At 40.8% G+C, this 13,802-nt stretch overlaps 2 protein-coding genes across 2 annotated transcripts; both read right to left on the reverse strand.

The window, feature by feature from the left end:
- Positions 1-3,669: 3,669 nt before the first annotated feature.
- On the reverse strand, positions 3,670-4,988 carry LOC110703832 (splicing factor SF3a60 homolog). Its single transcript, XM_021881616.1, has one exon. The coding sequence runs from the start codon at positions 4,972-4,974 to the stop codon at positions 3,703-3,705; it is 1,272 nt and encodes a 423-aa protein (XP_021737308.1). The 5' UTR covers positions 4,975-4,988; the 3' UTR covers positions 3,670-3,702.
- Positions 4,989-7,603: 2,615 nt separating this feature from the next.
- LOC110703861 lies at positions 7,604-8,311 on the reverse strand. The gene has a single exon (XM_021881639.1). It carries the CDS (start codon positions 8,309-8,311, stop codon positions 7,604-7,606), a length of 708 nt encoding a protein of 235 aa, XP_021737331.1.
- Positions 8,312-13,802: the final 5,491 nt, after the last annotated feature.

The following is a 13,802-nucleotide window of genomic DNA, read 5'->3' on the forward strand; positions in this document are numbered from 1 at the left end:
GCACATCCTCCAGGTACCATTGGGCTTCTGAACCATCACCACATTTGCCAGCCATTCCGGATATTGGCAAGGTTCAATGAACCCTGCCTCCAATAATTTTTTGACTTCGGCTGCGATGTCTCGGTTCTTATTGGCGGAGTAATTCCGCTTCTTTTGCTTAACTGGTCGACACGTTGGGTCAACATTAAGCTTATGGGAGATGAGGTCTGAACTTATCCCGGGCATATCAGCTGCCGAGAAAGCAAACACATCTCTGTTATCCCGAAGGAGCTGAATAAGTTCACAACGGGTGTTAGGATCAAGGTCCATCCCGATTGTTACACATTTCTCAGCATCTCCTTCGGCCAACTCAACTGTTTCAGTCTGTTGGTCCATGTCCATTGCCGATGGACTGGACTCTTCAGAATCTGGTCTGCTGCCAATGTCAGCAGGTGTCCCAGTCTTTGTGTTCTTCGGCTGGCTCTCTGAGTCTTGCGGCTCAGCTGAAGAGTCAACCTTTTCCCTTTCGGGCCCTTTTTCTCTGGGCACGGATCCTTGGGCCGAAGCACTTAGGCCTTTCGGCTTTTTTGTGCTTGGCTCTCTTTCTTTTCCTTTCCCCTCCTCATCCTTGTCGTCGTCTGGGCGACTACTGGATGGTTTGAGGTAGTTGCACCTTCGGGCGTCCTTTTGGTTGCCCTGTATCCTTTCGGGGAAGCCGGCGTCTGAGACGTAAATCATCAGCTGATGATAAGTTGAGACGACCCCTTGGATCTCGTGAATTATGGGTCTCCCCAAAATCACGTTGTACACTGAAGGAGCGTCGATGACCAAAAATTCAATCATGACGTTCCGGGCTGCCTCATCGCAACCGATGGTGATAGGAAGTGTCACCTTCCCATCTGGATAAGTTGAAGCCCCATTGAACCCGGATACCGGATAGGGTACCGGCGTAAGGTGCTTGGGCTTCAGCTTAATTTGATTGTAGGCCTTTCGGAACAGAATGTTTGCTCCACTGCCACCGTCAACAAGGACCTTACTGACGTCGTGATTGACCACCGTGGCGATGATCACCAACGGATCCTCATGAGGGAACGTGATCCCCCGGCAGTCGGCGGCTGTGAACGTCATGTTCGGCACCGGCGACTGGGGAGATTGAATGTCAGCGTTGTTCACCTGGTGAGTCAAAGCTCTAGGGTGGCGCTTGTGCTCCCTCCGCGAGTATATTCCTCCCGAGATAACATTGATCGGAGGGAATTTCCCCTCCGGCTTTTTACTGTTTTTCCTGGGGAAATCAAGGTCCTGCCGAGGGTCCTTTGCTGACCTCTCGGATTCTTTTTTCTCGCGGTGATCCGCGATGTATTTTTTCAAGTATCCCTTCCGGACCATGTCCTCTATCTGGTCCTTCAGTTGGATACACTCCTCAGTGTTGTGGCTCGAAGACTCGTGGAACTCACACCACTGACTTTTATTTTTTCGCTGATACCACTCTGGGAGTGGTCGCGGCTTTCGGTAACTCTGCTCTTCCTTCGTCACACTGTAAATTTTGGCGCGTGGAAGAGAGAGCGGAGTGTAGGACTCGTATCTGCCTGTGTATGAGGCTAATCTGTCCTTCTTTAGGTCGTTGGCCAAAGATGGCTCCGGAGCCTTTGATTTTCCCTTTGCCTTATGGCCTTGGCCTTCAGACAAGGGTATTTGCCTCTGTTTCCCTCCCCCGGATTGAGGTTAGGTTTTTGCTTTATTCCATTCTTCGGCTCGGATGAACTTATCCGAAGCACTAAGAGCTTCCTCCAAGGTCTGCGGGGTATGCATGACCATGAAGTCTAGGAACTTTCCTGGCTGAAGGCCATTCTGCATTGCAAAAACAGCTAACCCCTGGTCCAGCTGGGAGACGCTTGATGACTCGTTACTGAAACGGGTCAGGTAGTCTCGGAGGCTTTCGGTTTCCCCCTGTTGCAGACTCATGAGCTCTGCGGTAGTCTTCTCCCGGCGGTTTGCCGTGGAAAACTTGCTCCTGAACTTGGAGGACAGATCATCCCAACCTGTTATGGAGCCTTGCCTTACTCCCTTGGAGATCCACGCTTGCGCGACCCCCTTGAGAGTGGTTGGGAAATATTTGCACCAAGTCGCCTCGGATCTGGGGCAAAGATGCATATGAGTCTCATACGAGGCCACGTGGTCCTTCGGATCCGTGGTCCCGTCATATGTGATATGCGACGGTATTTTAACCGTGGGTACGCGCTCTTCCAGTATCCATTGCTCGAATGGTGAACTAGCGGGTAGCATAACGGCCTTGCCCTTGTTCCTGGCCGAAGGGACCGCGCTCCGCCCTCTTAGAGAGGTAGGAGTGGTTTTCGTCCCTGGCTGGGAAGTCTGGGCCTCGGCTGCAGGGAACGAGAGGCGACTACGCACGCTCAGTTCCTGGCCGCCGAGTCGGTCAAGGACGCTTCTGCGAACAGTCTCAGGTTCTCGGCGAGTAGATTCTGGCCGAGAAGCTGAGCTGCTGCTCTTATGCGCTTCTGGTCTTGAGGATGAGGATCCTTTAAATAATTGAGGGTTCTTTTTCCTCTGTTTTTCATTTTTCCAAGAATCCTCCTCCCACTCTTCCAGTTCCCGGAAGGAAGGAAGCTTCCCACCGTCATGGTCTAACTTCCTCCGCTGATGCCGGGTATGCGGAGGAGTTCGATCACGAGGCGGTGGCATATTCTGTGCCCTCATTGCCTCCATGAGTACTGCCAGCGCTCTTGCCACCTCTTCCGAACTGGGCCCCGTCAAAGGGGTCCTCGGCCGAGTGTGGGAATGAGGCCGCGCAGCCGATGGTTGGCTTTGGGACACTGAATATGTCCTATGATCAGACTGACCCCTGCTAGACCGAGAGTGGTCCGGCCTATATTGAGAGTCATGCATTACAGGAGATAGGGAATCCTCCTTGTATGATCCTCCCCCCGAGCCGGCACCCTTGGGAGAGTTCCGGTCCGGCGAGGGCGATGGTGTAGGGGTTTTAGGCTTTTCGCCCGCTCCTTGACGGAGGCTTTTGCTCTTGCGGTTCTTAGCCATGGCTGCTAAGATAATTGCAAGATGATCTTGGTTAGGAATTTGGCTTAAAGATTTTTGAAAGTCTTCCCCACAGACGGCGCCAAATTGTTTCGGGTGAAAACAATGGGACCTTGCCGAAGGTCCGCTGAAATGGAGAAGACTGGATTCGGTCCAAGTTACGTTGGGCCGAAGGTTTCCTGCACAGTAAACACACGTAAACTAGCCTCGGGGGTGTTGCCGAGGAAGGCCCCTCCGATGCTAAAGTCAGTACAATGTGTAAAAGGAAGACACTATGCAAGAGAGTTTGTAGCTTGAGGCTTTTATGGAATATATCTGAATGCAAGAATGAGCATATGAATTAGAATATGAATATATCAATATGATGGCTTTTATACCTCATCATACATGGAGAGGTTGGGCTTTAGCCCAATTGGCTTGCTTTGTGGGCTGACCTTTGACTTTTGCACAATTGGAGAGTTGAACCTTGACCTTGGGCTTTTAATTGGATCATTTAGTGCTTAGGCCCAATTTTGACTAAATTGGACCCAAACAACTACAATTTTATAAAAGTTTTGTACAACTTAAAAGTTGATTAATAAACACAAGCTTAAGACGAAATTGGATTTTCAAATTCAATCTAATCTTCCATAAGTTTAGTAATTGTACTAAGGATGTATAATTAATGTTAAATCAAATTAGCTGTTGTCTAACAAGATCTCTGTAGGTCTTCTTGTTGTAAACGTTACCCTCGGCATCTTCGTATTCTTCAACATCAGGCTGCCATAAGAAAGACTCTTGCCTGTGTTGAATCTGCCGCCACAGCTCCTTGGCATCATCGATTCGAGTGATCTCATGAAAGCTCTTGGTGTTAGGGATACCCAACCAATGCATACCATGTTGGTGACGCGCTTCATGGAAGTGCTTTTCAAAGGCCCTTCGGCCCTTGTAGGTGTAGTTCCCGCATATTTCGCAATTGAATTCTTGATGAAGACTGTGAAGCTTGTAGAGCCAATACGGTATAGGCTTCCCATCCGAACTTATTGGCAATTTGAGCGGATTATTATTGTTTCTTTTGTCGTCCTCTTCTCCATTGCTTTCTATGTCGAGTGCAACTATCTCATTATCAGCTTCACGATCACAAACGAGTTCATCAAAACTCATTCCCTGCCTGTTCTTTATGCGTTCCCTAGTCCGCTTAAGAGTCTCTTTTAGAATTTCACACAGCTTGTTAACTTTCGCTTCAATGAGCGCAATTTCTTTACAACAATCAAGTTCATCATCGCCTTTTTCCTTCTTTAAGTGCTTTCGATCCATCCTTTCGAGGGGGATATTCTTCACAAGGAGAAGCCTCTCTGCCCTTCGATGCATAGTACCCCCAGACTTAAGCCCCAATGCGTTTAACGCCTCGTTAAGTTTCATCGATCCTAACTCAATTAAACTCTCGACAGTGCTATGTTCATCGAGCCACTCGTTCACATCATCGATACTCCTTGTCCTAGGCCGTTTTTTCCCTCTATCAACCGTCCAACTCTCCTCAAATTCAGACTCAAGATTCTTGAAAATCCTGTCCAAGAACATCAAAGGCTTTGCTCGTTCCAAGAACGAAATCAAGTACTTAAGAACACTTTCGATGTACTCCTTGTACTGTCGAGAAGCCTTGTATTTTGCAGGAATCAAATCAATCGCAGGAAAGTTATCAATATAATCAGCATATGAAGTAAAGTACAAACCAAATTTAGAATTGATAAACATGTTATAAATTTCATTCAAATCTAAATACCTTCCGAATCCCTGTTCGCCACTGAAGGAAATATTTGGGGACTGTAACTCAGCTAGCATCTTCTCGTAATGCTCTCCATCACGGACAACCTTGGAAGGCAGCTCGGGGTTTCGCCGGCTAGACTCTCGTACCGTGTTTAGCATCTCGTTGAACACCTCAAACACCATCCTTTTGCTCTCCATGTTAAACGTACTCTCTACAAATTAAAGAAGGAATAAAGTGGTTAGCGTTTGTAAATTGCAATTAGATTATTCTATTTATAATACACTATGCAGATGACTATGTATGACTAGGAATATTCCTAAAACTACCATATATTCACACGCCTTACAAGCGTGTATAACAAGCATAAAACAGGAAGGTTAAGATACTTTACATAAATACTCCGTTTATCTTAATGGTATTTTAATTCTTATTTTATTTTATTTTTATCTCTTTTCCTTTTAAAATTTTGGAAAGTTTTGTCTATGGATGACTTTATTAAACTTGAGGAAAAATTCCAACTATTATGTACAAATGCAAACACTAATAAGTAGAAAAATGTAGGAAAACTTTAGAGTGTTTAATTAGTGATGAGTTTAATTGTATTTTAATATGAGTATGTAATTTCTAATAGATACATATTACAAGTACAGTATAAGTGTTTTTTAAGGATCAATAAAATTTATGTTAGAAAAATGATAACTTTTTTAATAGTAAGGTAACCTTAAATACTTTATGATATTTTTAATGCGTCTTATAATAAAAGTCTGCCTTAATCAAGAATTTGTGCACTGAATAGGTTGTCAAATTGGTCTAAACTGATTATTAAGAGCTAGGCCAATAAGGGTAGCAACTGTCACCATATTTACCTAAGTTGAGAAAATAGAGATCAAATAAAATTAAATTAGGCCTTTAAAGTTAAAAGTCAGTTGATGAAGATGACGATAGTATTTAACAACAAAAAAAAAAAAAAGAAAAAAAAAAGAAAGATGACGTTAATATATATGTACAGATGTACTGTTTCACAAGGACAAGCTAGATGTGTGATACCACCAATTACACTAATACTAGGAAGAAGTAGATATACGAGATCTTCTAAATATGATTTAACAATGGAATTGTGCTAATACTCACGCTTCCTATGAGTATTATTGATATGATCAACAAGCGCGAGGAAAAAGTTGATAAAACTCTAATAAGATCTATTAAATATTATTAAAAAACTATATGCTGACATTATTAAAGGACACATGTCAATTTTTTATGAAAAATTTTCCCGGCTAAACTATTTTTGACATAATCCTTTTTTTTCCCTTCAAATTTACATGATTAAATAAATACAATATTTCTTTCAAAATAAATTAATGAAATTATGATTACATTATTTTTCAAATAAAGAATATTAACAACTATTTTAAATAAATAATAGCTATATAATCCGTGCAACGCACGAAACTAAACTAGTTATAAAACTAAACATATAATTTAGATATCTAAATTAAGAAGTCAAGTCATTCACAAAAGACTAGTTGCGCAAGGAAGTTAGCTAGCATACTTCCTCTCTTACTTCCTCGTAAAAAATTTACTTGTTAGTCTAACTGTTGGGAAAATATCTGTTAAAGTCAAGAACAAAGACAAGCAATATGTTACAATCAATCAAGATCCGACCTCCTTTTGTTGTGCCGTGGTTTGGAACCCACTGCCTTAGAAGCGAAATACGCCACTACCGGTACAAATCTCAAGGGGTAGGTTTGTGTTTAGTGTTTAGGGTTTCAAGGAGTGAATAATCAATAATTATTTTTTGGTTAGTATATATATGTATATATACACGTGAGGAGATTAAAAGAAAAAGGAAACAAAGCACTCAAAACCGTCTCTCTTCACTCGACAAAACCCGCGTCCGCAGCCTCGAACCTGCGCCCACAGGAAAAACCCACGGGTCTATCCCGCGGCCTCTTATGGAAACTCAAACAAACTGCCCACCCGCGGGAAAACCCGCGGCCGTAGCCTGCGCCCAAGCAACCACGAGACAGAGCTCTATAACTCACATATAACCAAGTTTGGGTTTTGACGCTTAACGATGAGGTAATGGAGGAAGGAATTAACAAGATTGAACATGGATAAAGCACAAAGGATCACAAACCAAAGTATTCGAATGCATTACTAGATTTCAAGGACAAAGAGACCCCCACTTAGGTACCCTTTGCCAACATATTCCCCATTGCGGGTTAGTACAAGTTTATTAGCATCAAAGACTAACTTAACTCCTACTTTGTTAAGAAAAGCACCATAAATAAGGTTCCTGCGAAGAGAAGGAACATATAGTACATTGTGCAGGGCCAGAGTCTTGCCTAAAGTCAGCTTAAGTATCACCTTTCCTTTCCCTAGCACCTCAGAACTGCTGAGTTCCCCAGGAAGACTTGTTCACCTTCTTTGGCTTCCTCCATAGTAGCGAACAGATCCTTGTTGGCACAAAAGTATTTGGAGGCTCCTGTGTCAAAAATCCGCTCTGAGTTATTTTCTACCAAGTTGACCTCAGATACTACCACAACAATAACATCGTCATCCTCATCCTCAGCTAGATGAGCTTGATTCTTAAATTTTCCTTTCTTCCCACCATTATTTTTCTGATCCATCTTGCCTTTAACCTTGCAGTTCAAAGCGAAGTGACCCAATTTGTCACAGTTCTAGCATTTGGTCTTGGACTTGTCAATCTTGCTTCTAGGCTTGAGTTTATTGTAGATTCTAGATTTTCCCTTGCCATCACGATTGTCAGGTTTCCTTTCATTGTCAGAATTGAGTTCTACCAGATTTGCTTTCACAGCCAATTCATTTTTTCGGCTTGGGGATTGAATCCTTAAGGCAATTTGCCTCTTCAATTTTCATATGACTCACCAACTCTTCGAGAGTTAGATCTTTTTTCTTATGCTTGAGGTGATTTCTATAATCAGACCAAGATTCAGGTAATTTCTCAATTAACATATTTGCCTGCAGGATCTCACACATCTTCATACCTTGAACAAGAATTTCAGCAACATAATTTTCATACACATGGACTTGCTCCATGATAGGTTTCGTATTAACCAACTTAAAATTCAACCAGTTTCCAGTCACATATTTCTTTTTCCCGGCATCATCAGCCCCATATTTCTTTTCCAAAGACACCCAAATCTCCTTGGCAGATTTGAATTTAATATACAAATCAAAGATGTTATTTTTCATGTGGTTCAGAAGATGACCCCTAACAAGCTTTTTATCACGTTCAAATTTCTTGATTTCAGATTCATTAGCAATAACAGAGGAAGTAGTCTGAATAGGGATAAATTCTTTATTCCCAGCGACAGGGGTACTAGGAATATCAATCACAGCATTGGTCTGAGGGATAGGTTTTGGGGAATCATTAAACAAGATATAATCAACTTCTACTTGTTCAAAAGCAATCAACATTCTTTGTGACCATCTCTTATAATTAATTCCATCAAGAGACTCAGCCTTAGATAGATCTAGGTATAAACGAGATTGAGAATTTCTATTCATGATATCAATAGATCTAATAATAAATATTTCGCTTCTAAATTGTTGGAAAAATACTTGTTGAAGTCAAGAACAAAGACAAGCAATATGTTACAATCAATCAAGATCCGACCTCCTTCTGTTGTGCCGTGGTTTGGAATCCACTGCCTTAGAAGCGAAATACGCCACCACTGGTACAGATTTCCTAGTGACGCATGCCCCCCAAGTTTTACACAACGACCTCCGCAATTCGTGTACCCAAATTCGAAGGTTGGAATTGCTCAAGAACTGTTCAAATCTCAAAGGGTAGGTTTGTGTTTAGTGTTTAGGGTTTCAAGGAGTGTATAATCAATAATGATTTTTGGTTAGTATATATATGTATATATACACGTGAGGAGATTAAAATAAAAAGGAAACAAAGCACTCAAAACCGCCTCTCTTCACTCGATAAAACCCGCGCCCGCAACCCCGAACTCGCGCCCGCAGGAAAAACCCGCGGGTCTGTCCCGCGACCTCTTATGGAAGCTCAAAAAAACTGCCCACCTGCGGGAAAACTCGCGCCGCAGCCTTCCCCCAAGCAACCACGAGACAGAGCTCTATAACTCACATATAACCAAGTTCGGGTTTTGACGCTAAACGATGAGGTAATGGAGGAAGGCATTAACAAGATTGAACATGGATAAAGCACAAAGGATCACAAACCAAAGTATTCGGATGCATTACTAGATTTCAACACTAACTACTATCATGTACTCGTACAAAACATTTGTAAAGTTCACATGTGTAAATTATACTCATAATCTTCCAAAAATTGCCAAGCCACAGAATCCAAATCTGTTTCGTTGTCATGAGAAGGATATGATGTCAAAATCGATCTGACCGCCAAATCCTTTGTGCAACACCAAACACTCTTCATAAGCATTTAGAGTTATTTCATTATTACGGGGTGGTCTCATCAAAATTTGCTCTTGCTGAGTAGAAAATGTGTATGAAAACACTATCTTGGTGCCATGAAATATAAATGTATAAGTGTCTTGTTTGTTATAAAAAATCCTAGAATGTTCCAAATTCCTAATTCCGTCTAATAAATCCTCATTAATAGTTGAGTCTCTTGAAAGCCATGGCCTCCACGACGACTTCTTTTTGCTATCCTTATCCAAAACCTATACACAAAAACTGTTATGGGTAAAAATCTGTGAGCCTCAGTCAACGACATTCAACTAGGGTCAAGCGAAGAAGACTAGAAGTGTGACGATGTAGACACCTAAAAAAATCTCCCTAAAACCAAACCCGATGATGAACAACCTTTCACCGCCATTATTGGTCAGGTTGAGTATTTAATCTTGAACTGCTTAAATCCATATTTCCATTTCCTAAACCAACCCAATTCCTAGCCCATTTCCCCAAACCATAACTTATTGTCCTCTTTTTGTGCCTTTAAACTAAATTAATTCATTTCGTGTCCTTTAAAATCATTCATTTCGTGTCCTTTTTATAAAAACGTTTATATCAGTTTATTTTGGTCCATAATCTGGTTCCAATTATTGATTATTTGGATGGGGTTTAAAAAGAGATTTCCAACGATATATTATAAGCCCAAATCCGAGTTATAACGAATAAGTTATGGCAAAAATATTAAACTGAGCCCAACCGAACCTAAGCCCACCTTACCTACGACCCAATGATCACGTGGAGGGTCCAAATGATTTAATCCAATTCCTAAACCAATTAGGATTAATTAGAAACTTCTAAAAGTTTCTAAAAGATCCTAATTATCCTTTTTGAAAAGATAAGATTAAAGACTTTGAAATTGAATAAAAAACTCCTTTTTTTTTAAAGTCCTAATTTTATTCGGATTGAAAGACATTCAAAGATAGACAGATATTATTTTCTTTCCTCATAGTTTTTATCCAAATTTTAAATTTTTGGATAGCCCTTGAAATTATCTTTCCAATGATATATTATAATATCAATTCCGAGCTATAATGGAAAAGATATGAATGAAATATCAAACTCTATCCAAAACTGACACCGTCTCACTATTTCGGCCATATCTTTTATTCTATAATTTTAATCTGATTTTAATTGGGTTAGAAAGTATACTTCAAGATCTTTCCAACGATAACTTATTCATCTTATTCCGATTTCTAAATCAAAAGATATGATAAAAACAAAAACCGCAAAAACTGCAGTCTATCGAGTTTTATTCCGATTTAATTCGGATCTTATCTTAATTCTTCGACCCTTCTTTTTTTTCCTATAAATAGAGGTCATATCACCCCTTTTCCAATCATAAACAAGAATTATCATCAAATCCTTCTCTCTCCCATATTCTAAGCCTTAAACATATATTCCTAACTACATTATTACTTCCCTTAAGCACTCCAAGGAGTCTATACTAAACCTGAGGTTCCGTCCTTAAACCTAGACGTGAAAGGTATAAATAGCTAAGGGTTTGGACCAAATCAACTCTACTTTTTAATTTAATTTTTATTTAATTTATATTTTAATTGAAGTTACTAACAATTTATTCATGATGTAGCAATTTAAAGGAACGTGCGGAATGTGGGTAATTAATTAATTTAATAACTCTTATTTTATTTTAATATTGCTAGTATCATGATTAGGGTTATTTTATATTTGATTTGACTAACGCTATTATTGTTAAATTGCTTCCAATATTAATGTTTATTCTATTGTTATTATGATCACTATATTGCATGTTTAAAGGGAATATGTAATTGAAAATGACGCCTAATAAGATAATTTGGACAACCGGTTTAGGTTCCTTTTAATCTTGTTATTAAATCAAGTGATCACTAATATTTTAGAATAATGTGTTGCATTAATATTAAACCAATTTAGCAAAATAATAATTTGGAGCAAATTGAATCTTTGTTTGCATGCCTTTGAGATCGCAGGAATCACTTTTCACTATAAGAATCGAGTAGAGGACATACGGGCGAATGTGACTCCATGACTCACTTCGTACCATCATCCCTGATCCTCCTTTCGTGGATCCGGACCATATGGAGTTAGTAATCTTATGGATTATGAATGGGGTGTAACCTTCACGGGTCAATCATTGTTGCCTATCGTTGTCCCTTTATCGTGGTTGCCTTTTATGATTCGTGAACGGTTTACAGGTTCCTTAAAAACTTGTTGGCGGCTCCTTACTTTCCTTGTCCCTAATCGTATACGTCAATTCCTGCTTCCTAAGAGCGCCAAGCATATTTACCACATGCTTTTACGTAGGCGCACTTCGAGCGACGCCTACGGACGAAGACTAATTGGCCTCGACGATCGAAATAAGCATCAACTGCCTTCCGACTTTTTAGGAGAAGATAAGCATGAGTGACCAAGTCCACACGACAGCTGTGTCAAGCCGTTAGAAGAGTAGGCAAGGCGAAGATAATGACGGGGTGGCTTCCAAAGATTTAGGGGCACCGTTAAACACCTTGCAACGACTAATTAAAAACCCTAATCAGCATCTATATAAGGAAGGAAGATCGTCCATCAAAGACATCTAAGCCTAGTGACAAGCGCACTTTAGGGCGCGCTTTAGAGCATATTTTAGGATGATTTTGGATGTATTTGGGGCCGCTTTGGCCGATTATTACCTTGTTATGCTTACGTTCCCCATATTACGTGCTTCACGGGTTTTCGGTTTGTTTTTGATGTGTTTTCAGGTAATATCAACCGAGTTTAATCGGATCCCGAGCCCTTGATGCGTAACCGAGCTAGCCTTGACCGGAGTCCGAGGAGTTAAGGAAGTTCAAGTGTCGTGCATTGATTACATAGCACAGGCAGCACGACCGTGTTACCATAGGCACACCCGTGCTGGCCTATAAGCAAGCAACCCCAGGCAAGGCAGCACGGCCGTGCAAGCCAATAGCACGGTCGTGTCAGTATCCACGCACCCGCACGGACGTGCAGGCCATTAGCACGGCCGTGCCAGATGTTGCCCGTGCCCGTGTCAGCTTCAGTATGAGCCCCGTGCTAGAGCATATTCAGCACGGCCGTGTCATTTTTAGCACGGCCGTGCCAGGAAGCTGCACGGCCGTGCCATATATAGCACGTCCGTGCCAATTTGAAGAAGAAATCTGGTTTACTTACTGACAAGCTAGCACGGCCGTGCCAAATACAGCACGGCCGTGCTGATCCAGGGTTAACTGCGCGCTTGACTTCTCCGCATTAGAAGACGTATATAAGGCCCAACTTTAAGAGGATTCCTAAGACAGTTTTAGAGATAGTTTTTGAGAGCCTTTGTAGAGAGTTATTGGAGAACGTTCTTAGTATTAGAGATTCATTAGTTTTCTTAGAGATATTTCTAGAGATTTTAGTTTTCTTGGATTGATTTGAAGCAAGATTTGCGAAGATTCTTTGTATTATTCATTGACGAGGGATATCAAAGTTCTGAACTTTTCTATTGATTCGCATCAATACAATTGGTATTATTCATTCTTGTTTATTAATCAAGCTTTATTATTCCTTAATCAGAATTCATGTTTATATCTATTATGCTTTTGGAATTCATTATTGCTTTGATTATGAATATGTGTGAGTAGTCTCCTAGCTAGGGTTTCGGGATGAAACCCGGCCTAGGTAATCTATGTAATTGAGGATTGATTTTGATAAACGGATTGTGATTAAATTGATTATATGCGATTGCATGTTAATTCATTATAATAGGAGTAGCTAACCTAGAATCTTGAATTTGATTGCATGATATTCTTGATTTGAACAAGAGATTGTGAATTGAGTATTTCATTATTGAATGTGGTTTGATTATGTATCGAGTAATGTTAAGTGCATGAGAAATCCAAGCTTAGTATTGCCCGTTGTCTTCCTATCACATGATATTGATCAGACTTATAGTCTTTGCATATCCCGTTTGTCTCTGTGATTCCTTGTTGCTTAGTTACCAATGGTTAGGCGGATTCCTGTTCTCCCTAGTGTCTTAGTTTATTGATTTATTCCATCTTATTAGTAGTATTTTAGAACACCATTTTCCATTGATTTCGAACTAGCTTAGGTTTAAGATTGATTTGCAATTACTCTCGTTCCTCGTGGACCGAACCTTTATTTGCCATTGTACTTGGTTATAGGGTGTTCGTATAAGTATTGTTTGATTGAGAGTTAGATTGTAGCGACCGATTTAACCCTCGTCAAAATGGCGCCGTTGCCGGGGAGCGGTGTTTGTTAATTGCTTTTTGATTTCTTGAGTCTAGTTCATCATAAAAAAAAAAGCACAAAAAGATTTTTCCCTTTTGGCTACACTTGTAGCCCTGCTATTTAATTGGTTTGGTTAGTGTGTATGCGCAGGTCTAAACAGAGAGAATTAATACCCTTCGATCCAGAAATCGAAAGAACTTTGAAGAGCAATCGTAAATCTCAATTGACGTCATCAAACTCTCAAGGAAAGGAACACAACACACAACAGGTTCCAATGGAAGACATACCGCGCCAACCTAATCGGCCAGCACCACGACCCCTTAAGGAGTTGGGAACTCCT

Source organism: Chenopodium quinoa, unplaced genomic scaffold, assembly GCF_001683475.1.
Source record: "Chenopodium quinoa cultivar QQ74 unplaced genomic scaffold, ASM168347v1, whole genome shotgun sequence".
Taxonomy (NCBI): Eukaryota; Viridiplantae; Streptophyta; class Magnoliopsida; order Caryophyllales; family Amaranthaceae; genus Chenopodium; species Chenopodium quinoa.